We start from the raw sequence: 25,706 nt of genomic DNA, 5'->3' as shown, positions 1-25,706 counted from the left end.
CATTATAACATTCTGAATTAGCATGAGGTAAATATGAGTAACTGACAAACTGTGATTGAAAACCGTACACAGCAGATCAAATTGGAGATGCAATCAACACAGCGGTCATGGATTTCTCAGCAAACTCCCCAACCCCAGCCTTAGTCACCCTGTGGTTTACCAACTTTCTACAAAAGATTTTTAACTCTTCTGTTTTGAAAAGTTAGTCTTGAAAATCTCTTAAAAGCTTCTCTGTCATGGACTGGCTCAATGACTGCTTATGTCTTGGTAGTCAGTCTCCTTTCCATGCCGAATTTTTGAGGCTGCATTTCTACAACTCATGGACACAATATAGAACCTTTACAGACAGCTAGTTTCACAAAGCTTTTTGGAGATCTAATCTTTCTCAGCTACACCAGGCAAATACTATTACTGCTGCACCGAACTGTCAGTGGAGTGATAGTTCCCAGAGTCTCAGCTGCACTGAACCATCAGTGGAGTGATAGATCTCAGAGCATCAGCTGCACTGAACCATCAGTGGAGTGATAGTTCCGAGAGCCTCTTAGCCCCCAGTTCCATCATCCATTGCTGTTCTCAGCTGTTACTTCAACTCTTAACTGCACTTTCTTGCTCCCAGGACTTCTGTGAGACTTAATTATCCAGAACTTGGTACAGCAGCATCAGTTTACTTATGGAACCTCTTTCCCTATTCCTTTGCACGTGACTGCATGCCATGGGCTCTCACTTTATGCCCTTTCTGTTCCTGTGGTCCCTTTTTGTCCCTGTTTCCATAGCAAAGGCAGGTTGTTCCCTTTACAGTTGAAGGAACTGGCCGTTTAAAAGGAACAAAACTGAGAGGTTTGCGCAGTCTGCACTGCTGCTGTTGTGCACATGTGCAAGAATTGATGGCTCATCCGGAAATGGAACTGTCACTGGAATTCAAAATAAGGAAAGTTTGCTTTTTGTAACAAAGTTCAATCGATATTGACAGAATATTTTCTCAAGCAAAGTTTCACCTATTCAAACGTAATCCTCCAAGTAAGGGTTATGACTTTGGTCCCAAAATTCTTCATTTTCACTTACGTTGTATATTTTTGGAAATAGGTTGGTGGGGAAGGGGAGAATTTGAGTGAGCCTTTCGCAATTTCTTTTTCTCTATTAAACTGTCAGAAATAGCCTAAGACAGTGAGGTTTTTTTTGCTGAAATCAGAACCATAGCTAGCAATTGCTGAGATACTGGTTATTAGTAGAATCATAGAATCTCGACAGTGTGGAAACAGGCCATCTAGCCCAGCAGGTCCATACCGAACAGCATCCCACCCAGATCCATCCCCCTACCCCATATTTCCCATGGCTAACTCACCTAGCCAACACATCCCTGAACATTATGGGCAATTTAGTGTGGTCATTCTGCCTAACTTGCACATCTTTGAAATGTGGGAGAAAACTGGAGCACCCAGTGGAAACCCATGCAGACATGGAGAGAATGTGCCAAGTCCGCACAGACAGTCGCTCTGGGTGGAATCAAACCCGAGTCCCTGGTGCTGTGAGGCAGTAGTGCTAACCACTGAGCCACCGTGCCACCACTTCCCAATGATCAGCATGGTTTTCAACTCATCAAAAGTGTTGCATGTGTAATAGTTAACCACCTACATTTTTTTCCAAAAAAACTCTAGTTTAAAGCCACAACTTCCATGTCAGATAATATTTACACATCCTCTAGTAATTGTGGAAGAGATTTATGTGACCAGTAGGTATAGTTATATGATTAATTTGACATTGCTGAGGATGATACTTTTTTTTAAACATATCAGAATTATCTTTGAATCTTGTTTAACACAATCTCAAGGGCTTCTTGTCTCTCGTTCTTGAGATTGCCAAACCATTTTAATTATCATTGGACTTGTATCTGGCTATCATGTATGGCTTCTTTTAGTCTAAATTTTGATAAGCAGCAGATGCCTTCTGTTAGGTGAGGTCAATTGAAATTTGGTAGACAAAGCAAATGCATGGAATCCAATGCTGTTAACTTATTTTGTTTAAAAAGAATACAAGAATTGCATCTACAACAAATAATCTATTCTTTGTTTTGAAGTTAGCATGAGGATTATGGACCAACTTGCTGTGTAAACTTTGAAGTGTGATTAAAGGAGCATTACTTAAATGTCTGGTGGTAAAATATATGATCTCAGGAGAGCATTGGTTCATATCCATCCTACCCTCTAATGTTACGTTTTTGGCTATTTTTTAGGTAAACAAAAATAGCTTGAACAATTCTTTAAAGAAATCTCAAGAAAAAAGCCAGACTGGATCTGTGAAGAAAGAAAGAAACACAAATAAGGCGGCAGGTGAATTCAAAATAGAAACTTATCATGCCATTAGATTTCCCATTAATCCCATTAACATTGGAATGTAGAAAAATGTCTCCGGATGCTTCACAGAATGTAATTTCAAAATAAAAGATGCTGACCAAAGGCAAGAGAGCTCAGCAAGGATGGTCCAAAGTTTGTTCAGAAATAGTCTTGAACAGAGCCTTACATGAGCAAAATAGACAGCAATGTTAAGGATATGATGTTTAAGTGTATTCTTCAACTAAACAAACAACTTTAAAGTGTTAGTGACTTGACCAAACTACATATTTCCAATTCTCAAAAGCAGTATCTGAAGCCATTTCAGTAGGTCTTCTCATTCTAGGTATACACCCACACTCTGAAGATGTAACAGGTAAAACATGGACTTAAATCGTTCTTTATAACAAAATATCTTGAGGATTTCAAAAGTGAATTACGTTTGGAATACAGTGACAGTTAGATAGATAAACATAATACATTCTGTGGCTGTGCAGTCTCTCACAATTTGGTCAGATCAGTATGTTCTCCATGAGCTATGTTGTCCAGGACATGTGAAGAATGTTCCGTTGATCTTCAAATAGTGGTGGAAGGGGAGTCTTTAAACTTCACCTAGGCAAGTAGATTGGGCTTTGCATAATGTGATATTTGAAAGCTAAGTCAAATGCACACTTCTTGTTCCCAGATGTTTGCAATCAGCAGAATTAACCTCGGTTGTCATTGGAAAGATTTGTGAATTAATAGGGTGGAATCTTCCCAAGGACTGAATGATTTGGGCATTATGGGGGGATCATGTGAAATCAACACTGAGGAACTTGCTGCCATTGAGAGCTAAAATTCCCATTTTGCAACTAAATGTTGAACATTGAGATGAGATTCTTGCTAGTGAGGGCCATGACCTTATTTTTACCTCATCACACCTTGTGTTATGCAGTTTACATAGAAACAGAAATTAGGAGCAGCTGTAGGCAGTTCAAACTTTCAAGCCCAACTCTGCCATTTAACATAATCATGGCTGATCTTATCCTGGTCTCAACTCCACTTTACTACCTGCTCCCCATAGCCCTTTATCTCACTTTTCATCAGAAACGTGTCTATTTCTTTCTTGAATCTGTTGATTGATTCTGCCTCTACAGCATTCTGGGGCAGTAAGTTCCACAAATTACAACCCACTGAGAGAAGTAGTTTCTCCTTATCTCAGTTTTGAACCTACCTCTTCTCACTCTATATCTATGACCCCTTGTTCAAGACTGCCCCACAAGGGGGATGATCTGTTCAATGACCACCTTATTAATCCTGTTTAACATTTTATACACCTCAATTAGATCCCTCCTCATTCTTCTGAACTTCAGCAAGTACAGGCCTAAGGTATTCAACCATTCTTTGAATGACACCCCTTTCATCCCTGGAAACAAATTAGAGAGCCTCCTCTCTGAACTGAACCACCACATCTTTCTTCAACTGGACACACTTCCAGATGTGGACTTGCTAACACCTTATATAATTGTGACAACACTTCTCATTCTCTCACCTGCTAGATAGAAATGAGATAAGTTTGAAAATTACCAGCTTCCTAGTTGTTCCTTTAGATCTTGATCAATCACCAACATATTAGAGCATGGTCCTTGGGCAGCAACACCCCCCGACCCCGAGTCCAACAGGCCAATCAAGTCACTTTTGGCAAATTGGAGTCTTGAATACCCTTCGTTTGACATGTTCAAAGCAAAAAAAATGAGCTATGGAGGACAGCTGCAGACTGCCAGCACTTGACAGAGTGCACAGCTCAGCTGTAAAGGTGGTGCTCACACCGTGAATCTTGAGAGATTCAACAGTGCCCAGTAATTCATCTTATGGTGATGGAAGACCAGTGATTGAGGTACTATAGGGGCATGGTACACAGACAATTTGTTGAGTTTGGGAAGAAAGCTCACAAGGAGTAATGGAGGTAAATCTTCTGTGAAGCTTAGCAATATTCACACTTGGCTGACTTCTGATGATACTCAGCTGTAATTTTTTTTATTATTGAGAAAACTGTGCATGAGGCCAGTTGAGAACACAAGTTTTAGCACTTGAAAAACAAGGCATTTATACAAAGCTGTCTTCCATAGACTTTTGTGATGCAGATTATTGTTTTTATCTTGTGCATTTATGTGATCTTCCTTGACTTTGGAAGGCAGTAGGGAGGACATTTCATGAAATGTGAATACAGTACAAAGTTACATAAAGGTAAAGTGGTTTTCTAAACCTTTGAATTGATAAGTAATCATAAACAGCAATAATACACAAATGCGGGAGTTACAGGTTGCTGTAATATTAAATTTCACAAGACAGAATGTTTCATTATTTCTCTTTCTGGCTTAAGTATCTATCATATTGTACAATCCTATGAGCTGTAAAGATGGTGCTCCACCATGAATCTTGGAAGATTCAACAGTGCTAAGATTATGTAATCTTAAAACAGCCTGAGAAATTTTGGGAAAGCAAATCTTAGCAGGACTTCGACACTTAATGGTAAGGTCCTCGGGAATGTTGCTAAGCAAAGAGACCTTGGAGTGCCGATTCATAGCTCCTTGAAAGCGAAGTCGCAGGTAGATAGGACAGTGAAGAAGGCATTTGGTATGCTTTCCTTTATTGGTCAGGGTATTGAGTACAGGAGTTGGGAGGTCATGTTGCGGCTGTACAGGACATTGGTTAGGCCACTGTTGGGATATTGCGTGCAATTCTTGTCTCCTTCCTACCGGAAGCATGTTGTGAAACTTGAAAGGGTTCAGAAAAGATTTACAAGGATGTTGCCAGGGTTGGAGGATTTGAGCTATAGGGAGATTTGAATACGCTGGGGCTCTTTTTCCTAAACATCGGAGGCTGAGGGGTGACCTTATAGAGGTTTATAAAATTATGAGAGGGCATGGATAGGATAAATATACAATGTCTTTTTCCTGGGGTGTTGAGTCCAGAACTAAAGGGCATAAGTTTAGGATGAGAGGGGAAAGATATAAAAGAGGCCTAAGGGGCAATGTTTTCACGCAGAGGGTGGTACATGTATGGAATGAGCTGCCAGAGGACGTGGTGGAGTCTAGTACAATTGCAACTTTTAAAAGACATCGGGATGGGTATCTGAATAGGAAGGGTTTGGAGGGATATGGGCTGGGTGCTGGCAGATGGAACCAGATTGGGTTGGGATATCTAGTCGGCATGGACAAGTTGGACCGAAGGGTCTGTTTCCATGGTGTACATCTCTATGACTCTATAAATAATTTTCATGTAGCAAAATGGAAGAAGTTTACTTATCTATTGCAATAGATATTAAAAATGAACTTCATACATCACTGTTAGAAATGCTTCATTTTGGTTTCAAGTACTGTCATGTTAATCCTTTTGTTCCTAATTCATCTGTTAGAATTAACTATGGTTTAAAATATGATTGCAATAATGGATGTGTAAGATTCTGAAAGATTTTAAAACATTTTTTGCTCTTTGAAATTTATTGTCTCCTTGATTGGCAGTAATTTCACGAAGAATGTATGTCTTCTGTATTTTATAAAGCCACTTTATAAATTCAAAGAAAATAGGTGCAGCCATTCAGCTTGTACCACCATTCAATATGATCACGGCTGAGCATGCATAAATGAAGAATCTATTAGTCCTCTGTTCAATTGTGGATAACTTGTATTTTTCCTTTTATTTTTCTAGATCAGCTTATACAAGCGGAGGATAAAGGGAAAGGTTCTATACCGTGGTCTGTGTACGGTGTGTACATCCAGGCAGCAGGCGGCCCTCTTGTATTTTTCCTTGTGATGATTCTTTTTGTCCTGAATGTAGGGAGTGTTGCTTTTAACAACTGGTGGCTTAGTTACTGGATCAATGCAGGCAGTGGGGTAAGAAGTGGGACTGCTTTACTGATATCTTAAAGAAAATATATAACATAAAAAACGATAAACTGAAATTGATGAGATGATATCCATCTTGAGTAACTTCAACTCAGTAACACAAAACTAGATATTCTAGTCATTAGCACGTTGCTGTTTGTTGAAGATGGCAGTGTGCAAAGTATCTATCATATTTCTTACAATACAACAGTGACTACATTTCAGAAGTACAGCAAACCTTTTGTTAACCAGCACCTATGGGACCAGGAGTGTGCCAGTTGATCAAATATTCCAGATAATCATGATGTCCACATAATAAATGTAGAAACACACACTAAGTAATAAAAATTACTTAAATAATAATCCAACTTTGCTTTAAATAATACTTACCGGCAGAGAACCTTCTCACTAGCACCCTCAGCTGACTGCTTGAACATTGCAACAATTCCAATAATATAGTAAACTTCTGGCATTTCAGGTTTCTCAATTTTTCTGGTTTATTAAGAGTGCTGGTTCACTAGGTGCCAGTTAAAACAAAGTTTGCTGTACTCAATTAGCTTTATGTGCTTTGAGACATCCAGTGGTAATGCACAGAAGTCCCTTTAGTTTGTATTAAGATTTTATTCATGTCTGATCATTTTTAATTACTTTTTTCTTCCAGTGATGAACTCTTCAGTTTCTATATGCAAATTATAGCTTGTCCCAGGTCAGGAGAAAAATTCCACTTATTGTCTTCCCAGAATCTTCCTTTACAGTCACCATGCTCTGGTCCTCAGCATGCAGAAGATTATCACCTGGTGCTATTCTTCATTGTTGACAATGGGAAAAAGAAATTTTATTCTGTTGCTAACATATTGGGAAAGGTTTTCACCACTTACTACTTCAATATTAAAATGAATGAAAAGATTTTTGAAAAGTTAGCAAAATTTGGTCAAAGATTTGCAGAAGTGCATGTAGCTATTATGATGGGAGATGGCGGTGTAGTGGTAATATTGCTGTATAAATCATCAGAAGTCACATGACACCAGGTTATAGTCCAATAGGTTTATTTGAAATCACAAGCTTTCAGACCTCTGCTCATTTGTCTCTTCATCTGATGAAGGAACAGCACTACAAAAGCTATCACCTGTTGGCCTATCATCTGGTATCGTGTGACTTCTGACTTTGACCATGCCAGTTGAACACTGCCATCTCCACATCCTGGAAAATTGTGCAGAAGTCTGAGTATGCAAATTCAAATCAAATGTACACCCTTTTAAAAAAGGTAATGTGACAGCTAATTTTAGACACATCAAGCTCCTAAAAGCAATAATGAATTAAGTTACCAGGTTATTTGATTTAAGGATTTGTTGAAGAATAAATGTTGCTTGAGACAAAGAGAAAAACTATTTCCTTCTTCAGTTGTAACATAAGATGGCAATAAATTTGCTGACTTTTAATCTCCTATGAGAAATTGTTATGGAAATTTTAATAAATAACCAAATTAATTCTATTTCAACAGTTAAGTATATTCATTCATACTTCTGAATGTTGAAAGCATTTAACTCAGTGTTGCCATTTCTAGCCAGATTTATCAACTAGTTTTGAAAATCTAGGAACTTGGATTTGTAATAGACCATTTGGGCGATGTACTATGCTGTTCATTGAATATGGTATGATCCTGTTATGGACTCTATCTCATCAACTTAATTAAATGATGTTGATGTGGAACCTAGTATTTGATTAGCTTTGTTTCTGATAAAACTTCCCAGGGAATTATCAATTTTTTTTTATTAAAGCATGCTGCTTCATTGTGCCAGTGTTTGAAAGTTTCTGTAGAATCTGTTTCCAGTATTCTTTCATGCATGCCAGATAAACAGGTCTCTCAAAGATTGTGGAGGAGTGGAGAAATTATCCTGATTTCTCATTTCCCCTCTCATTCTTTTGATCATTATTTCAAATGTGTGATTTTTGGTTCCTGACCCATTCATTAGAGGAAGCAGTTCTTGATCCAATAACCAAGGGTGATAGTCTCTAGTGCAAAACCAAGGGAGTAGAACAGGTGCAGTGGTGTTATGTATGGTTTGTTAGCTTTTTTGTGATGTTGATTATCTGATAATTATCACATTGCTGTTAGTGGGATTTTGCTGAACACACTTGATTGCAATAGTGACCGCTTAAAAGTGCTTTGAAATTGCTGGCAATTGTAAAAAATGCTTTTTTAAAACAATCTACCTTTCTTCCTTGCTCAATCTTCTATTAGATCTTGTTTTGATTTCAGCTGAAAGGAAAACAGTTCTATTACCTCCAACCTCACTTCATAGCTAAAGTCCCATGTACCCTGATAAGTCTTTTCTGTTCCCACTCCAGAATTTTGACACATTCACTAAAGTGCTGTTTACAGACTTACACATAATTCTCCTGCAAAAGCGTTACCAGTGATTTGGAAATGTTCATTGTGTGTTCCGCACCACTCTTTTCAAAGCTAATTTTTCCATATGCTTCCTCAACTATCTTATGAACTTGCTCTGCTACCTTCAAAGATTTGCACATATGCATTGCTCAGGTACCTCTGTCCTTGCACCTACTCATCCGGCTTCCAGAATAGTAACATTTAGATTAAACTGCCTTCTCATTGTTTTTCCTCTTAGTGCACTTCTCCTTTCACTTATCCACATTGAATTTGGTCTGTCAATTCCATAATGTTCTCCTAAATTCCATAGTGTTCTCCTAAAATCTGCAACTATCTTACTGGCTCTTTACTATGTTGCCAAGTTTTGTATCATCCAGAAACTTCACAATTTTACGCACATTTAGTTCATTAAGAAAGAAAGCAATGGTAAAAGTAAAACCGGAGGGGACAGACACTGTAGTGTAGCGATAGCATCCCTACCTGTGAGCCAGAACGTCCGAGTTCAACTTCCATCTGCCGAGGAACTGTCTCAAAACAAATCCGAACAAGTTGATTAAAAATTATTTTACAAGCCTGGGGGAGAGAGAGTGTGCAGGGCTCTTGTGGTGGAATGGTAGTGTGCCTCCTCAGGATGTGATGACAATTGAGATGTGCCACAACATAAGAAAAGAAATGTTTTTCCTTACAACCCAAGGATGCATATCTCTCTCCATTCAGAAAGACAACTGTTCACCACCACGCTCTACCTTCCATTCCTTACTTGATTAAAAATCCATAATACTGCACCCTATCATCACTGTTTTCACAATAACTTATGTAGTACTTTATCAAATGCCTTTTGAAAGCATACGTACATGTCCACAGGACTATTTTCATCATACCTTTGCATTGGCTGTTCCATACTAACCTAGAACACTAAGTTATTCTCTCTCTCTCTCTCTCTCTTTCAATCATCGTAAAGTTGTACAGCTACTAATTGTATAGAATATTTAACAGAATATAGAATACTAATATACTACTATATGACTTTCAACTTGTCCAGTCGTGATCAATTTGTGTAAAATTATTTCAAATTGCAGCAACATGATCATCAAATAGTATATACAACTCGATATGTATTCATTTTGTCTAAATCATGGAAGAGTTCAGTGTAACAAGAAATTATTCTATTGTTGTTAATGGGTTTTCAAAATTCTGATGGCTGTTTGCACTTCGTTCCAGAATATATCTGCAACTTTGGAGAATGAAACATATGTAAGTCACAACATGAAGGACAATCCACATATGCATTACTATGCGGGGATCTACGCACTGTCAATGGCAGTAATGCTAATTATAAAGGGAGTCCGTGGTGTTGTATTTGTTAAGGTACAGTAGTACTAAGTTACAACTTTAAGGAGATATACAGTGCACTGTAATTTTTTAATATTGGTAACTTTCATTCAAGATTGAATACTTAAGGTACAGCCAAAGGTACTGTATAACAAACAGTGAGATTGTCTTTGGATGAAGGTTGCTCTTTTTGGATAATGTTATCATAATCATTTGTGCTATCTTAATTAAGCATCGTGCTAATGGAGCCAATAAGAACATTGGTTGCCATTCTTTAATGAATTCCAATTTTGTGTGAATTTTCTGATTAGTGGTGACATAAATTAGTAGTTAGCAAAGTTAGATCTCATGGAATACAGGGAGAACTAGCCATTTGGATATAGAATTGGCTTGAAGGTAGAAGACAGAGGGTGGTGGTGGAGGGTTCCTTGCCAGACTGAAGATCTGTGACCAAGGGTGTGCCACAAGGATCAGTGCTGGTTGCACTGCTATTCATTGTTTATATAAATGATTTGGATGTGAACATAGGAGGTAGAGTTAGTTAGACAATAGACAATAGGTGCAGGAGTAGGCCATTCTGCCCTTCGAGCCTGCACCACCATTCAATATGATCATGGCTGATCATTCCTAATCAGTATCCTCTTCCTGCCTTATCTCCATAATCCTTGATTCCACTATCCTTGAGAGCTCTATCCAACTCTTTCTTAAATAAATCCAGAGACTGCGCCTCCACTGCCCTCTGGGGCAGAGCATTCCACACAGCCACCACTCTCTGGGTGAAGAAGTTTCTCCTCATCTCTGTCCTAAATGGTCTACCCCGTATTTTTAAGCTGTATCCTCTGGTCGGCACTCATCCATCAGCGGAAACATGTTTTCTGCCTCCAGAGTGTCCAATCCTTTAATAATCTTAAATGTCTCAATCATATTCCCTCTCAGTCTTCTAAACTCAAGGATATACAAGCCCAGTCGCTCCAGTCTTTCAGTGTAAGGTAATCCCGCCATTCCAGGAATTGACCTTGTGAACCTACGCTGCACTCCCTCAATAGCCAGAATGTCTTTCCTCAAATTTGGAGACCAGAACTGCACACAGTACTCCAGGTGTGGTCTCACCAGGGCCCTGTACAGCTGCAGAAGAACCTCTTTGCTTCTATACTCAATCCCTCTTGTTATGAAGGCCAGCATGCTATTGGCCTTCTTCACTACCTGCTGTACCTGCATGCTTACCTTCATTGACTGGTGTACAAAAACACCCAGATCTCTCTGTACTGTCCCTTTACCTAAATTGATTCCACTTAGGTAGTAATCTGCCTTCCTGTTCTTGCCACCAAAGTGGATAACCATACATTTATCCACATTAAACTGCATCTGCCATGCATCTGACCACTCACCTAACTTGTCCAGGTCACTCTGTAATCTCCTAACATCCTCCTCACATTTCACCCTACCACCCAGCTTAGTATCATCAGCAAATTTGCTAATGTTATTACTAATACCATCTTCTATATCATTAACAAATATTGTAAAAAGCTGATCCCTGCGGTACCCCACTGGTCACTGCCTGCCATTCTGAAATGAAGCCGTTTATTACTACTCTTTGTTTTCTATCAGCCAACTAATTTTCAATCCAAGTTAGTACTTTGCCCCCAATACCATGCGCCCTAATTTTGCTCACTAACCTCCTGTGTGGGACTCTATCAAAAGCTTTCTGAAAGTCCAGGTACACTACATCTACTGGATCTCCCTCGTCCATCTTCAGAGTTACCTCCTCAAAAAATTCCAGAAGATTAGGCAAGCATGATTTCCCCTTCATAAATCCATGCTGACTCTGACCTATCCTGTTACTACTATCCAGATGTGTCATAATTTCATCCTTTATAATAGACTCCAGCATCTTTCCCACCACTGAGGTCAGACTAACTGGTCTATAATTTCCTGTTTTCTTTCTCCCACCTTTCTTAAAAAGTGGTACAACACTAGCCACCCTCCAAACCACAGGAACTGATCCCAAATCTTTCGAATTCTGGTAAATAATCACCAATGCATCCACGATTTCTCGAGCCACCTCCTTCAGTACCCTGGGATGTAGACAATCAGGCCCCGGGGACTTATCAACCTTCAGACCTAACAGTCTCTCCAACACCAATTCCTGGCAAATATAAATTCTCTTCAGTTCAGGTCCTTCAGTCACTGTTATCTCAGGGAGATTGCTGGTGTCTTCCCCAGTGAACACAGATATGAAGTACCAATTCAATTCTTCTGCCATTTCTTTGTTCCCCGTAATATATTCCCCCATTTCTGTCTTCAATTTTAATCTTAACCATTTTTTTGCCTTTCAGATACCTATAAAAGCTTTTGCTATCCTCCTTTATATTATTGGCCAGTTTACTTTCGTACCTCATTTTTTTCTCTCCGTATTTCCTTCTTAGTAATCCTCTGTTATTCTTTAAAAGCTTCCCAGTCCTCCGTTTTCCCACTTACCTTTGCTATGTTATACTTTTTCTCTTTTAACTTTATATGTTTCTTAACTTTCCTCGTCAGCCACAGCCACCCATGCCTCCTCCTAGGATCTTTCTTCCTTTTTGGAATGAACTGATCCTGCAACTTCTGCATTATACACAGAAATATCCGCCATTGTTCCTCCACTCTCACCCCTGCTACGGTATTACACCACTGAACTTTGGCCAGTCCTCTCTCCTAGCTCCATAGTTTCCTTTATTCAACAGAAATATTGTCACTTCCGATTGTACCCTCTCCCTCTCAAATTGCAGATTGAAGCTTAACCTGAGAAAGTTTGCCCCCAATACCATGCGCCTTACAAAGGGAGTCAATTTGTAAGTTTGTAACTTTCTCTGTAAGTTTGCAGATGACACCAAAATTGGAGGTGTAGTGGACAATAAATGTTACCTCAGAGTAGAATGGGATCTTGGTCAGATGGGCAAATGGGCTGAGTAGTTGCAGATGGAGTTAGGTAAATGTAAGGTGCTGCATTTTAGAAAGGCAAATCTTAGCAGGACTTATACACATAATGGTACGATCCTGTGGAGCGTTGCTGTACAAAGAGACCTTGGAGTGCAGATTCACAGTTCCTTGAAAGTGGAGTTGCAGGTGGATAGGATGATTAAGAAAGCATTTGGTATGCTTTCCTTTATTGGACAGAGCATTGAGGTTATGAGTTGGGAGTAATGCTGTGGCTATACAGGACATTGGTTAGGCCACTTTTAGAATACTGTGTGTCATTCTGGTCTCCCTCCTATTGGAAGGATCTTGTGAAACTTGAAAGGGTTCAAAAAAGATTGACAAGGATGTTGCCAGGGTTGGAGGATTTGTGCTACAGGGAGAGGCTGAATAGGCTGCGGCTGTTTTCCCTGGAGCGTAGGAGGCTGAGGGGTGACTTTATAGAGGTTTACAAAATCATGAGGGTCATGGATAGAGTAAATAGACAAGGTCCCTGCGGTGGGTGAGTCCAGAACTAGGGGGTGTATGTTAGGGTGATAGGGAAAAGATATAAAAGGGACCTAAGGGGCAACCTTTTCATGCAGAAGGTGGTGCGTGTATGGAATGAGCTGCCAGCGGAAGTGTTGGAGGCTGGTGCAATTACAACATTTAAAAGGCATCTGGATGTGTATACAAATAGGAAGGGTTTAGAGGGATATGGGTCAAGTGCTGGCAAATGAGACTAGATTAGTTTAGCATATCTGATCGGCATGGACAAGTTGGACCAGAGGGTCTGTTTCTGTGCTATACATCTCTATGACTCTGAGTGTAAATGGTTTCTTAAACTGAGGGATTATCTAATGGTAAGTCTTTTTCACTGCACCAGACGATTATTACTTTGAGTTGTTGTTGCAAATAGTATTTGTATTTTTTATTTTGTTACGTTTGCTACGTTGATGGAGACACATTCACTACCTGTGCAGTCACAGTGCAGGTAACATATCTATTTGTATCAAGGAACAGGATTCAAATGTTTTAAATCAAGTCACATCCTATAATCAGATATTCATGCAACCCAATTTGAAATGCTTGACTTCTTTGCTGCTAGTCCCTTACTGCCTCTCTCCGACTTATCGCTCTGCATCATTGCTGTTTTTAATTCCCATGAGTAAGGATAGGAGGCACTGAGGAGTCAGAAATTGGGTGACCAGTAAGGTAGGAAGCAGGATGACGAGCAGTGTGATGCCTGGAGTGCTGAGCAGAGCAGCAAGGAGGGTGGTGAGGAGAAAATGACTGGCACAGCAAGCTGGCAGTGAGGGGAATGGTGACTGGAATGTCGAATACAAGGGCAAGCATTCTCTAGAGTTCAATCATCAGTGGCACTGAGTATGTGCTTGTGGACAGAGTAGGCATCACTATTCACGTCCAAGCACACATTGAAGTCAGAGGTGCAGACTCCTTATCTCATTGCAGTGGCCGGAGATGGTACTTATATTTTATTTCTTCATTCCTTCTGATTCTTTGTCACATGGAATATTTGAATGGGATATTTTATGTTGATTTTATTAACTTTGTTTGCGTCTAAGTTGGACTTTCGAGCCTACTGGTTCACTTATGCCTGGCAGGGACTTCTCTCTCTTTGACAAGTTGCTGCATAAAGAGCAGATAAATTACTTTTTTATCATCTTTCTACTAAGAAATAGAAATTCTTGGTTCTAGCTGATTGTTTCCTTGTAATAGGAAAGTAAATGCATCTTGAATGAATGAGAGATTGAGTTGTTCAAATATTTCAGTTAATAATACAAGACTTGACTTTGTTTTCACTATCCTCAACCTCTGCTGTCTTGATGGAATAAAAAGAACAAGCTTGTTTGGTGCCTTTGGATATTTACAGTTTCCATTATTTATTTGTATCTATATGAACATCATGGTAATGCCTAATTTTGTGGAAGAAATTTATTCTGAGAATCTTAGACCCTTCTTTTAAAACTTTATGTATACGTTCTTTTGGACTTCTGTGGAGTAAACTTTCTTGTTAAAGAATATGTTTCAATTTATATAGAATGCTTTTGTGATTCATAAGCTAAGGTAGATCTACCTCTTTCAAGTTCATCCTGTCAACCAGGCTTTCACCCACGAAACCAAAAAATGAACTTTTGGTTAATTCTGAAGTGTGTGAGCGATATAAGAATGAAATTACACCTCACTAGGTAAAATGTGAAGTTTTAAATGTTCACTTAAATATACTTTTACACATATCCTCATATTTTCATCTTGCCACACATACAAACGTTGTGATATAATTCCTCATGATTTTGTTTCTGATAGGGAATACTTCGACTCCAATCAAGATTAGAGTGGTGCTGGAAAAGCACAGCAGGTCAGGCAGCGTTGGAGGAGCAGGAAAATTGACATTTTGGGCAGGAGCCTTCACCATTCCTGACCTGTTGAGCTTTTCCAGCACCACTCTAATCTTGACTGTAATCTCCAGCATCTGCAGTCCTCACTTTCGCCTAATACTTAGACTCCAGACATGAAGAGTACCCAATAAGTTACATATTCTATCACTTGGCAGTTGTTATAAAGTGTATGGACGGTGAGGCTGGAGCATTTTTGTGTTCATTTCTGTGTAAATATATACTGGATTAATCTTGTAGATACTCAGGTTATTTTTCCTTTTGGTTAGAATGAGAAAACATTTGATCCATTGAGTATGTCATTGCTTGTTTTTCATATTATGGTTCAATGACATGTTCTTACAAACTCCACAAAGTACTAATTACATTAAAATGAATGAAAACATATATAATTAACATTGTTATGATTTTTCTAATTCTTTTGAAGGGAACACTTGGAGCCTCATCCAAGCTGCATGATGAACTCTTTCACAAGATCCTCAGGGGTCCCATGAAGTTTTTTGACACCACTCCTTCTGGCCGAATCCTTAATAGATTCTCAAAAGATATGGATGAAGGTACCTTTTGCAGCAGTATGCTGACTAATGCAATCTGAGCAATAAGATGTTAACATTCTCATAGATTCTTGTACATTTCATTTAGTGGTTCTTCTCGAGTTGTTTGCCTAAAGGCAGCCCTGGTGCATGGTGCCCAGTGCTCTGATCTTGACCACAAATAGGGCAAGGAGGCAGGCTTCAAATCTAATGTGGCCAGATTAGAAATATGAACCCTGTACTTTTGGCACAGATCTGATCATACTAGTCATCCAATAAACTTGCACAGCTAGGAATTTGAGTTGCTGTGGCAATATACACTTTTTACATACATAGTGGAGCTATGGACAGTGATGGTAGGAACTCCAATTTCTTTCTACCACATAGCTAACCAGGAATCTCTCCTGCTCTTTCCTCTGTCATTGGCATATGTTGAAAGGATTTACAAACTGATGTTCAATTTGTTTGGTCGCATTATAAATGTCTGTCCCTTGGCCATGTCGTCCCTGAGTGGGACTTGAACCCGGATTTTCTGGGTTAGTGACAACAAAACTACCGATGTGCCACAAGACTACCTTTATCTCTTTTGGCTATTGTATAATATTTTAGTTCCAGGAGGACCCCTTCTCCAGGAAATAAGCAGCTTACCAAAGTATACATTTCCTGAATGCTGTTTTATTTCTCTTATTCTAAAATGCATTTCTATCCTCTCATTTGCTTAGTGGACACACGGCTACCTTTCCAAGCAGAGATGTTTATTCAGAACATCATCCTGGTGTTTTTCTGCATTGGTGTAGTTGGTTCTGTCTTTCCATGGTTTCTTGTTGCTGTTGGCCCTCTTGTCATTCTGTTCATGATTCTCAACCAGGTATCAAGGTAAGCATGAAAATATTTTTTCTGTGCAGCTGACTTATTAATTGTATAAATTACATTAAAGCATTGGAATTGGAATGTTCACTTGGATTGTCTGTCTAAGCTTACATGGACAGTTTTGCAAATAATCATACAATATCTTAAAGAGATTATTACTGGTACTTGTGCAAGTATTACTGCTTATGGAATATAGATAAGTTAACACTAGACGCTTTCAACTGTTGCACAAAAAGGAGTATATCTAAGAATATGTCATATTTCAGTTCTAAAAATAAAACCAATTTCCAAATAAATTCAGCTGTTGTCTAACCAGAGTTGGGAATTGTGTTGCACAAGTTTAAAGGACCAATAGGCAGGCTAACTTCATGCTTGAGTATTGTGACATATATATCTGGAAAAAGAACTGAAGCTGCACACGCATACAGTGGTGTCTTGAATACTTCATATGTATGCACTATATTCAATTTATTTCCACTCCAAAATTTATTAATACAGTCAAGATAACACTATTTCAGAATTGGTTTAAGAATCTGGTATGGTCTTTGGGATCCTTATCAATATGTCCCATTTTCTGATCCTCTTGACCACCTCTTTGATGCCTATAGTGGTGTTCTCCCAGGAACTACTGTTTTTCAAAATATTTGTGTTCTGAGGGGTATTAGCTGGTCCAGTCTGAAGGCTTGTGTTAATCTCTTGAGGCATTGCTGCCATTGATGTGTTTTCCACACTACTAACTATCTTCATAAGCCATTGCCTCTGACTACAGCCAGTCAACCCAGGCTATGAGGCAGCTCTGACCATGTAATGACAACCATACAGAAGCACAGATCCAGCTCCAGCTCTGATCACAGCTCCATTTCCTTTTTTGAGTCCTGTGCTCTTCAACATACTGGAGAATTGCCATTGTTAGACTAGATTAAGATTTAGTTCCTTTGGTCCCAATCAGGTCTTTTGGCTATTGTGCAATATTTTAGTTAGCAAGAGGATCCCTTCTCCAGGAAATAAACAACTTCCCAAAGTATGCGTTTCCTGAATTTTGTTTTGTTTCTCTAGTTCTAAAATTGTTAGAATGAGAGCAAGCCTCTTCTATCAAGCCTGATCCGTTACAATGCTGGTCACTCCAGTCCAAGTAGTATCCTGCTACTTGGTAATCCTTCTTAAGTATATTCAACAGCTTGTTTCTGGCCAGCCTCATCTTCCACCTCCATCTAGTGGTGTCTGCTGTACTGTAGCTTTGACAGTGTATGTGCCCAGGAGACAAAGGATGTGCCCTTCCAGCAACACTCATTTTTCTGTCACCAGTATCCAGCAGGTACCTCTAGTCAGTCCTCTGCAGTAATTCATTGTTGGTAATGTTGTCTCTCTAAGTGATGTTCAGGATCTTGTACAGGCACTCCTGGTAAAAGACTTCCAACCTGCATGGCACCTTTGCTGTTCTTTTCCATTTCTCTGGTTTAAATTAAGGTTGTTAACACTTAGGATCTGTGGAGCCACAGCTTCATGACCATATTCATTGTGTTGAATACCTACACCATTAATATCCACTCAAAGCAGACATTGATCACGAAACTTCTCGCCATGAGATGTTCCCTAGCTAGGGATCAATGTCTGTGGTGTTATGCTGCTTAATGTTCATGGAGATAGGGACCTTGTTGCTGTCCAATCATCATTGTCTTGGTCTTCTCTCAGCTGATACATGGACCACCCTTGGCATTGCTGCTCTCCGATTTTTTTGGACTAAGTGCACGATTTTCTGGCTGGGAGGATGTGTTATCTCCTAAAACTAGTTATAACTAATGGTCTCAATATCTTCCTTTGATAATGGTGAACAAGTCTGTGGTGCTTGTATACCTCTTAATGATGCAGCTGAAATCATGGTCTAAGTATTTGAGGATTTTTATGAATTGCTGTGAGATACTGTTCTTTCTTGCAATGTACCAGAGTGACTACTGATGAATATAATTGAAAGCCGCCTTGAATTCTGTGAAGTTGACAAGAAATGGCTTCTGCTGTCTAATGTTCCTGAGCATGAAAATCTGTTAACAGCATAATATGCCCTGTAGAAACTTGCCTGTTCATCACGAAAGGTACTTTTTTTCTGCTTTGAATTTATTGAGGCGCACCATTCTGAAGATCTTGCAGATACATGATATTGTTTTCTCCTCCAGAGAGGAATGTGAAAGTTTATCAATGAAAAAAGCTATCAAAAATAAGAGACCAGGTACAAAACATTGAGCAGTGACTGATGTTTTTCAAGATATGAAAAAAAAGTCCACCATTCAATTTAATTTCCACCTAACTGTTCCTGTCCTGTACTGTGGTTTATCTTTTGCCTGTGACATCTCTGATAGAAGAATCTAATTGAAGCATGATAAGTTTATTCATGCCTTGTTATATCTAAGTATCTCATCACTTCTAATTCCCGACTTGTCTTTCATTCTCTGTGAACAATATTAGTAGATCAACCTGTATAAAAATAAATATCACATTGTCCAATCAACATTGTTTAAATCCACCATATATGTAATTTACTTACATAAAATTGCATCTGTCTTAGTCTTCTGTTTGTGCCACTTGACATTGTATTATTTTAACACATTTTTTGAATGTGTTCTTTCCATTACAAATCTCATTTTCAACATTTATAATAGAAACCTCTGTATAAATTCAGCACATGATTTTGAGTGCACTTCTTAAGACTATGTTATAAAAATGAATTTATGTTTGGAAATCATTCCCTGACAGAAGTAATAGTTGTAAAGTCCTTGTTTTAGATCTGTTAGATGGAAGAATTTGCATACAAAACACATAGATATGCAAAGATGCAGGAGATCTTGCATCGTAGTTGCCGAACTCGACCTATGTAGCCAACTTTTCATTTATCCAATTGACGATAGTACACAATTCTACTCCTAAGTTAAACGTTATTATGTTATACATCTTCCATGGCCTTAATTCTTCGATTAGGTTTCATTAATTTAGCAATCCAAAGATTCACTGTCACATAGAAATAGGGATAGAGCACTTGGTACTTCGAACCTGTTCCACCAATCATGAGATTGTAGCTGGTCTGCAGGCTAATGCCACATACTTGCACCATAATCACACTACCTTTTGGATGACAAAAAAAAACAGTCGATCTGAGATTTAAAATTTACAATTCATCAAATGTTATGCTTTGCAGAAGATGGTAAAAAACCTCTGCCAAATATTTCCTAATTTCACTGCTGAAAGGTCTTGATTTAACTTGTGGACTGTGGCCGTCATGCTAGAACCCAACCAGCAGAATAGTTTTTTTCCATCTATTCCTGTTGTTCTCTTGAAGATCATGAAAACTTTGGTCAAGTAACTCCTTAACCATCTAAATTGCAGGCAATACAACCATAGTTTTGTTTTACTGTTTAAACCTTGGAATTTTCAAATCATTCTGGCTACTCGGTGTTGCAGTGTATCCAAGGCTAGTACACCCTTCCTAAGATGTACTGTTCAGAACTGTTCACAGTACTCCGGTTTTGATTTAACCAAGGCTTAATATAATTGAATTATTTACTTCTATCCTCCTTGTATTCTTGATATTTAAATATTAGGGGCAGAACACCATTCACTTTTTGATTATTTTCTGTACCTGAGCAATGACCATAACATTTTAAAGATCTTTTAATTCGACTCTCAAATTTCTTTGAACCTTCACAGTTTTTAAGTTTTCACCATCTAGAAGTACTCTGTTCTATCCTGTTTAGTCTGAATTCAATAATCTCACATTTGTCTTCTTTAAAATCCATTTGCTCTTTTTTGTCCATGCATGCAATCTATAAATAACTTTTTGTAATTTTACTGTTCTAGCTATACTCCTTATAATGCCACCTTTGTGTCATCAGCAAATTCGGATGCGTGACTCACTGTCATGACACACTTGGGAAAGTGCACTGATACTTTAACTTCACTATTCCCAAGGTAATCGTAAAAGTTACAGATTTAATCGAAGAACTCCAAGTCTCCAATTTATCTATTCAATGGACTCCAGTCAACAGAAAACACTGACTAGGTTTTTATGTTTGAACTATAGTTTATTACAATAAATCCATGCTCACTACAAGAAAACAAAAATTATGAATTCTCAACATATAACTCTATAAAGCCTTGTGCACAGCCATGTAGACAGATACCAAGCAAACAAATCTGGATGTTACCTGTGGAGAGAAAATTGTTGGGAAACAGCATCAATCCACAGAATTTAGTGGGGTGTCCCTTTTATTTCCTCCTGATCTCTGATCTTCTATCTCTTTATTTCCAATACATTTCAGTTCTTGCAGAAAACAGAGTGTTGGCCACATTAATTGTTCAGTCTTCTAGTCATTATATAAAGGCAACAGTTTGCAGAAGATGGCAGGAGAAAATAGCAGTCTCAGTTCTTGGTTATGTCACTGCAGAGAGACTCTTTCTTTTTACTTAGTCTGAAGGTTTCTGCCTCTGTATAGTTCAGACATAGGCTGCTTATGAACCAGGAGCCTAGAGTTATGATCATACTGATAACTCCTGGCCTTCACAACTGGTCTTGTTTGCAGAAGCCAATGAGAAGTCTACCTTGAGGCAAAGCTTGCTGTGCACAAACACCCAAAATACTGTTGTGTCTCAAACATCTATTCCACACTGCTTGAACAAAGCATCAATGTAAACATAACTCTCAATATTTTCCAGTAACTTAGTTTTTAAGTGTACCAACTCTTTCATTGTCCTTCGTTTAAAGTAGTACTTTTACCATTTTGATCCCTAATCCAAAACAAAGAAAAGTATAAAAGATGTGGTCTTTACATTCACATATCCCAACTAAGTTGATCAAAAATACAGTGCATAGTTGAGAGTCACCACTTATCCTTACTGCACATTACTTATTATATCTTGCCAGTTAGAATGCCTGTCCAGCATTCCTCTTTCCTGTCTTCTGGTTCTTGCCTAATTTTCTAACCAAGTTAATACTTTGCCTTCCGTTCCTTGGGCATCAACTTTAGCAAAGTCATGAGGGATTTTACCAAATACTGTATAGACGTCCATAGAAATAACATGCTTAGTCATTTGCCTGTGCACCACTTTAGCCCCCTTCTCCAGGTTTGCAGGGATGATGAACCCTTTTCAAGTCCAATAAAAATCCAAAGAACTGCAGGTGCTGAAAATCAGAAACAGAAATAACTTGCTGGAAAAACTCCGCAGATCTGGCAGCATCTGTGGAGATAAAGCAGAGTTAACGTTTTGGGTCCGAATTCTAAAGAAGGGTCACTGGACCCAAGATGTTAACTCTGCTTTGTCTCCACAGATGTTGCCAGACCTGCTGAGTTTTTTCAGCCATTTCTGCCTTTACAAATCCATACTGGCGCTCCCGGTCAGATCAAATCTTTAGTCATCTCCTCAATTATAAGCTCAACCTCAAGGGAAGGTGCCATCGGATGAAAGGCTTCAAGCAGTCATAGAACACAAGATAAACTTTCTTTTTCTACCATGTCAAATTTGACAGTCAGAGCTTTTAAACAGCCCAAAACCACTTTGTATGTAGACAAATATTAACCATATGATTGGACTGTCTTGTTGACATTCTCCAGGCGATAGCTGTTTGTGCACATGTCTGAGGTTGCTTTTAAACCACAAAATAAAGTCTTTAATTTTACCAAAAAAAGATTTGAAATAAGATTTTAAGATTTTATCTTGCTTGGCTTCTTTTAGCAAGACAAAACTATTGCATTCAAGTCCTGTAAGTGACATGTGATGGACCATTTCGAAGTCAAAGGTATCACAGAATCTGCAAGTATATTGTTTTGTGGTTGTGTATATTGGCTCAAATTCCTATGAACTTAAAATTTTAGCTGAATTTTGTTGTCATTTACTTATTTCTGAGAGTTTTCATGCGAAAAAACCTGCAAAATTACATATTTCAACACACATTAAATATCAATTTAACTGCCTTTTGTCTTCAGTGTCTTCATTAAAATTTTCAATTGAAAGCCTCTCCTTTGTTGACTTGGAGGGAGCAAAAAGTATAGCTGATGGAGTTTCTCTGTGGGATGTGGGCATTGTCAGTCAGGGCAACTTTTATTGCCCATCCCAAATTGCCTTGGAGAAAGTAGTAGTGAGTTGCCTTCTTAAACTGCTGCAGTCCTTAGGGTGTAGGGACAGGTTTAGGAAGGAATTTCTGGATTTTGACCCAGTGACTGAGATGAAATAGCAATATACTTCCAGGTCAGGATGACACATGGCTTGTAGAGGTACTTGCAGGTGGTGGTGTTCCTATGCTCCTGCAAAACTCGTCCTTCTAAGTGATAGAGGTTATGGATTTGCAAGATGCTATCAAAGCAGCCCTGATGAGTTACTGTTGTCCATCGTATTGCAGCTACTGTCTCTTGTAGGGAAAAGAATGAATGTTCAAGGTGTCAATCAAGCAGGCTGCTTTGTCCTGGATACTGCCAAGCTTCTTGAGTATTGTTGGAGCTGCACTCATCCAGGCAAATGGAGAATATTCCATCACACTCCTGACATGTGTACATTAATGGTAGACAGACATTGTGGAGACAGGAGTTACACGGTGCAGACGTCCTAGTATATAAAACCTGCTTTTCTAGTCTTATATTTATATGTCTGGTCCGATTCAGTTTCTGGTAAATGCCCAGGATGTTCATTGAATGGGATTTAGCAGTGGCAAGGCCATTGAATGTCAAGGGGTGATGGTTAGATTCTGTCTTGTTGGAGATGGCATAGCCAGGCACTGGTGTTAGAAAGATTCAGCACAAGGCAATTCGGAATATTTTCTTCATGAGAGTTTATAAACTCTGGAGGAGAAATGTGTGTCTACAGTGTCAAAAGATAGTGAACAGGTACAAAATATGATCAAAAACAAATGGAACTCTAATCTTCATCAGTGGGGTTGAAATATAAAAGGGAGGAAGTGATGTTCAGGTTGCAAAGAAACTGCATCTGACCTGATTAGAATAAAAAACAAAGAACTGTGGATGTTGGAAATCTGAAACAGTAAACAGAAAAAGATCTGTAGAGGGAAAATAAGACTCAATTTTTCAGGTTCAATGACCCTTCTTCAGAACCCTTCAATACAATTTGTTCTGTTAGAGACACAACATGTTAGGAAGGATTTATTCGATTTGAAGTACCATGCACTTTCACCAGATTAATACCAGCTATTTTTAGATTAATTCATAAAGACATTCTGCATCAGCATACTCATTTTTCCCTCAAATTCCCTCAAAGGTTTGAGATATGATGACTAAATAAGTGATTCAATAAGGCAAATGTAGATTTTTTAAAAAATCATTCACGGGTGTGGGAGTCGCTGGCTGGCCAGTGTTTATTGCCAATCCTTAGTTCAGAGGTAGTAGTGAGGTGCCATTTTGAACTGTTTCAGCCCATTTTGTGTAGATAAACCCATAATGCCATTAGGTAGGGAGTTCCAGAATGTTGAACCAGTGACACTGAAGGAATGGTAATATATTTCCAAGTCAGGGTAGTGAGTGGCTTGTGACGGGAGGGGCGGTGACAGGTGGTGGTGTTTTCAAGTATCTGCAACTCTGTACCAATTGTTGCTCCATATATCTCTAGATGAAAGTGGTTGTGGGTTTAAAAGATTTCCCCAGTTTTGTTTACTCACTATAGAAATTAGTACAACTTGAAATTAGATCTAAACCATTTAGGAATTAAATTTGAAAAGCTCTTCTGCGTAAAGGCTGGAAAAAATTTGAAACAGTTTTCACCAAATTGCCCTTCAGACTTAGTTTCTTCTTGATTTTCCTTCTCCAGGTACTTTAATTTGCTTGCAAGAGGCACAGAATGATTGGTTCACACTTACAAAGTCTCTAATTTATTGGTTAAAAGCCACACCTTCAGCAACTGATGAGGGGAAATAAACTGGCTTTTTTAGGCTTAAGGTGTCTTCTACTGTAAAGGAATGGACAGCGTTTTCCTTTCCAGGGATCTGATAGCTTTTGACCAAACATTCACGCAGACAAGCTGTTCAGTTACCTGGGAGGCAATTACATAGTTGTTGGTTGCTTTTAAAAATCGCAGCAATCCCTTCACCAATCCTTGATTTTCAAATCACTCCTTTCCCATTTCAGTCCATAATGGAAAATACAGAGAAATAAAAAGATATGATGTTTACAATTCTGAGATATATGGAGCAACAACAGGTAAAATAAATTGAAGTGTGGCTAAGCCTTTATCTAATTAAATGGAGTAATGAATAAGAATAGATGGCATACCCTCAGAAGAAGAACAGATGACAACACAATACATCAGGTGGATCATTAGACATAACTGACTGTGGAGCTAACTGACCTACTAATTTCCTACGTTGTTTATATCACACACATCTGAATGATTCTAATTATGAACAGAAAAATTAAATAGATAATTGCCTTTCCCTCCTTAAAAAAAGAATTTTGAAAACAAATGTCTTCTAAGCAAAACAGACCTGATGCTGGGAATGTTATTGAGGAAAGATGACAGCAAGCGGTTTCAATGAAGCATTTTGATATGTGTTTGAAAAGAGATAACTGGGAGGGAGAAGTAGGAAGGAGAAGGGTGCACTAAATGGATGTTGACTGTAATGAGCAGACTCAGCCTCTATAAGATATTGTCTGTAATGAATTACTTCAGAGAGCATAATTATCCAAACTTGGAAACAGATTATCTAATAGCTTGGGAGCTTCTTTTTTCTTGTGTGTTATAACAGATATTTACATTTTCTGTAACTGTACCCAACTTGGTTTTTTCCTTCCGAGCACATTTTTGCCCATCTTCAAGGATCTTCTGATTATTTTCAGTATTTTATTGAGATCGGATCAAAGTCACAAAACACATTCATTGCAACTTGACAAACAATGTTAAATCATAATAAAAAGGGAAAATGCTGGAGTAACTCAGCATGTCTGGCAGCATATGTGGAGAGAAAATCAAATTTAATATTTTGAATCCAATGTGACTTCTTCAGAACTCAGAGTTGAAACATTAATTTTATTTTCCTCTTTATTATTATT

The 25,706-nt window shown here is 38.5% G+C and overlaps 1 protein-coding gene across 7 annotated transcripts in view; it reads left to right on the top strand.

Annotated features, from left to right (window-relative positions):
- The window catches only part of abcc5 (ATP-binding cassette, sub-family C (CFTR/MRP), member 5), a 130,395-nt gene that overhangs the window by 72,649 nt on the left and 32,040 nt on the right, over nucleotides 1-25,706 (top strand). For 5 of the 7 annotated variants that reach the window (XM_072572419.1, XM_072572421.1, XM_072572420.1 and 2 more), the window contains exons 17-21: nucleotides 2,231-2,327; nucleotides 6,018-6,202; nucleotides 9,807-9,953; nucleotides 15,696-15,825; nucleotides 16,524-16,677. In XM_072572419.1, coding sequence (XP_072428520.1) covers nucleotides 2,231-2,327; nucleotides 6,018-6,202; nucleotides 9,807-9,953; nucleotides 15,696-15,825; nucleotides 16,524-16,677 — 713 coding nt within the window. The remainder of the gene's footprint in view (nucleotides 1-2,230; nucleotides 2,328-6,017; nucleotides 6,203-9,806; nucleotides 9,954-15,695; nucleotides 15,826-16,523; nucleotides 16,678-25,706) is intronic. The other 2 variants (XM_072572423.1, XM_072572425.1) reach the window with 2 other exon arrangements.

Source organism: Chiloscyllium punctatum, chromosome 6 (assembly GCF_047496795.1).
Source record: "Chiloscyllium punctatum isolate Juve2018m chromosome 6, sChiPun1.3, whole genome shotgun sequence".
Classification (NCBI taxonomy): domain Eukaryota; kingdom Metazoa; phylum Chordata; class Chondrichthyes; order Orectolobiformes; family Hemiscylliidae; genus Chiloscyllium; species Chiloscyllium punctatum.
This window is presented reverse-complemented; position numbering and strand designations above follow the sequence as displayed.